General features: G+C 41.4%; 2 protein-coding genes across 2 annotated transcripts in view; both read left to right on the top strand.

Moving 5' to 3' along the window:
* LOC102293998 (phospholipase ABHD3) overlaps positions 1-1670 on the top strand; it is a gene marked incomplete in the record, with an annotated part of 5317 nt that extends 3647 nt beyond the window's left edge. The window contains 5 exon segments of the mRNA XM_014337557.2: positions 29-141; positions 274-447; positions 537-585; positions 678-843; positions 1138-1670. Of these exon segments, the coding sequence (XP_014193043.2) occupies positions 29-141; positions 274-447; positions 537-585; positions 678-843; positions 1138-1346 (711 nt within the window).
* Positions 1671-2857: 1187 nt separating this feature from the next.
* Positions 2858-3421, top strand: part of LOC102288819 (phospholipase ABHD3) — a 6217-nt gene continuing 5653 nt past the window's right edge. Inside the window, exon 1 of the mRNA XM_005914475.3 lies at positions 2858-3314. Within this exon, the coding sequence (XP_005914537.1) occupies positions 3195-3314 (120 nt within the window). The 5' untranslated portion in view covers positions 2858-3194. The remainder of the gene's footprint in view (positions 3315-3421) is intronic.

Raw genomic sequence — 3421 nt, 5'->3', positions numbered from 1 at the left:
CCCCCCTGTATCCCTCTGCTTGCTTCAGACACCAGTCACCTACTGTGCTGCCAATACTTCAGATCTTGAGTGTGTGGTGCAGCATGTCAAAGGGCTCTACCCCAGTGCTCCTGTGCTTGGGGCTGGTGTGTCTTTGGGAGGGTGAGTTGGTGCATAGTGTTTCCGCTGGCCTCCATTTCTGGACCTAGATTTGCCATCTGTGTCTTTCCTCCATTTCTTTTATTTATTCATTTTTAACAATTGCATGATTCGTTTCTTTTCACCCTGCTGCAGCATGGTGTTGTTAAACTACCTGGCCCGTAAGCACACCGAGTCAGGATTGGTTGCCGGCATCACCATCTCGGTACCCTGGGATGCACGTAAGTCCTCTGACTCGATGGAGGAACCGCTCAACTGGCTGCTCTTCAACAGGCACATCACGAGATGCTTGCACCGCGCTGTCACCAGGTTGGATACATTTGGGTTCATAAATTTTGTCTAACAGTTTTGCGTTTGTAAATCCAGTTAAATAAAACCCCAAAATCTGTTTCTCACAGGCACAGGAAGATTTTAGAGAAAGTGGTGGATGTTGACTATGTCCTGAAGGTATGATACAATATTACTCACAGTTTGTCAGTTTCTTAGATGTATAATTGACTCTACATTCATCGTCATCTTGTTTTCACCCCCTTTTGTAGGCTCGGTCCATCCGTGAGTTTGACGAACGCTACACGTCTCTGATGTTTGGTTATAGCTCATGTATGGATTATTACCGCGATGCCAGCCCAGGCAAAAAGCTCCCCAATACAGCCGTACCCATCCTGTGTCTCAATGCCGCTGATGACCCTTTCTCTCCACAGACTGGTGAGTACACAACAGGAGAGGTGTGTCAGTATAAGCACTGCAAAGGGGAAATAACAGCTGTAATGGTTTACTCATAAATGCTGATTCAGTAGGCCTTGTCAGATTTGGCGCACAAAAGATAAATCAAGTTTTGTAATTGTTGAGAATTTATATACTTCTTAACACAATTCCTTTTTTTAAATGTAATCAAGGATGTTGAAGTCACATGAAAGGTTTCCGATTCACGTGTCTGCTTTGTGTCTACTTTGCTGTCTGTTTATATTCATTTGGACTTTTTCTGTCCTGCTCTCACAGCCTTCCCAGTGTCTATAGTCCAGGATCTTCCTAACGTCGCCCTGGTATTGACGGCCCACGGGGGACACATTGCCTTCTTGCAGGGTTTTTTTCCTCGAGGTGAGAACTACATGGAGCGCTTGTTTGGCCAGTTTGTGCACGCAGTCTTTGAACACCAGGAGGAAATGAAGCAAGCCTGTGGTATCAGAGAGGAGCAGATGAAGGACTAACGAGCAATATGAAGGCACTTACACTGAAGTAATACAACATTTGCAGCTGCAACTCTGCTCATCTACCTCATGACCTCAGGTTCATGTTCTGTAGACAGTCAAATTTTCCTATGATTACACTTTGCATGCTGTAGAGTGTGGATGGGACACCAGTGGTTAATGAGCTGACACTGTGTAAAGACCAGTAACACCCTGTGTGGGGTTTCAGATAATTGTATCTGCTGCCATAAAGTGTAATAATGAATCGTAAGCGTATCATGAGGACCAGATCACTATGTATGTGTGCTGAATGTATTTCTATTAGCAGTAAAGTGAACATCAGTTTTTTGTTTGTTTGCAGTGATTTCCATGACAGAACCATACCTGTTTTCAATGCAGTGCCGCGCGATGGCCTGGAGGTCACGGCCATTTAATACTGACTTTTTGCACTTGTTCTCTGTGCACAGAGATTCCTCTAGATTCTCTGAATATTTTGATGATATACTATGATGAGATATTCAGCGATTTTATGTTATTCTGAAATTGTTTCACAATTTTTTGCACATTGGTGAACTTCAGCCCATCTTTACTTTGGAGAAACTCTGCCTCCCTAAGATGCAGAAATATTCCTGACCTGTTGCTAATTAATCTAATAATTTGCTACATATTTCACTAGTTGAGAACAAGGTAACATAGGGTTTTGAAATTGATATCGTAGATGTCTAATATGAGGCTGAGGATTAGCACTGCCAACCACCAGTATTTTTAGTGAATGTTAATTCACGTAATAGGGCTAGTGGCAATATTTTTATGGGTACTTGTATATTTGGTGTCAAAAGACATGAAGGAGGAGAATGGAGCAAAGGCCACAACAAACGTTTATGGTGATAATAAATCAACCTGAGGGAAAGGTGGGATAAACAAGAGTAAGTTGAAGTGTACAAAAGGAGAAATGAGATGAGGAGGGAAAAGGAGATACATTTGTACATACTGAACTGATCATCACAGGATACTGTTAGAAATATGAGGCAGAAAGAAGGCAATTCAATTTCATTCAAGTCCTCAGACGAAAAATAGATCTAATAAATATTTTAAAAATGCCAACTTAGCTGATAAAAATAATTATTTTTGTTTTTAAAGCCGTAAATAAACAAAAGTTTCGATCCAAGCTCCACACCAGCTCGTGGCGGTAATGCAATCATTTATTGATTGTTTTTGATTGAATCTTTATTTTGAACTTGTTGAAACAGTATAACAACATAGAACTAAAACGAGACAAACAAACAAAGCAAAACAAAAGGAAAACGAGCAACCACAACTACAAATAACTTTCATGCTCAAAAAGGAGCAGGAAGAAACATAAGCTTATTTAATCCCACCCCCTTTTCCACTATCTTGGAAATCAACAGACTACAGAAATCCTCCTTACAACTACATTATATTTTACGTGTATTTAAAAAAAATGTATATCTATCTATCTATCTATCTATCTATCTATACTCATTTTCAATAACCCCATAGAAAGTAAAAGAAAAACTATATCTCCATATTTGTAGTTTACATGGATCGTAGCCATGACGTTGAAGTTGGAGCTTTTGTCCAATCAGGAGCTTCGCCTGTGAGAACTAGGAAGCAGCTGCTCCCGGAGAAAACACCAGACTATTACCTGATGGCTACCGGCGTCTAACGTAATATCGCCAAGGCTGCTGGGAAGAGTCGAAGTACAACATATTGAACGTTAGATGTTTCTGATGAAGGCAGGTTGTCGGACATTAAATATCATATTCTTTGTGTCCTGTTATTCCGTTGTGTCGGTTAACGACGTCGTCGGCTAGCAGCTCAGCTGTCAACCGCACTTAGACCGTTGTCATGTTTCTGACTCATGCGGAGGTATGGAGAACATACTGGGAGTGTGTTTCCAGGCCATACACGGTGATCATCTGCTCCCTCACAGCCACAATGTACTATCTGTGGGGCCGCGAGTGTCAGGTCAGTCTCTGCGGTCGAAGTTAGCGGCAAAGACTCCGCCATACCCGCTTTGACTTACAGTTTAGTTGGATTTTTAAGCATTTTATTTCCTTTAAAATGAAGATCAC

This window comes from Haplochromis burtoni, unplaced genomic scaffold, assembly GCF_018398535.1.
Source record: "Haplochromis burtoni strain Fernald_Lab_line unplaced genomic scaffold, NCSU_Asbu1 Contig_8, whole genome shotgun sequence".
NCBI classification, from domain to species: Eukaryota; Metazoa; Chordata; class Actinopteri; order Cichliformes; family Cichlidae; genus Haplochromis; species Haplochromis burtoni.
This window is presented reverse-complemented; position numbering and strand designations above follow the sequence as displayed.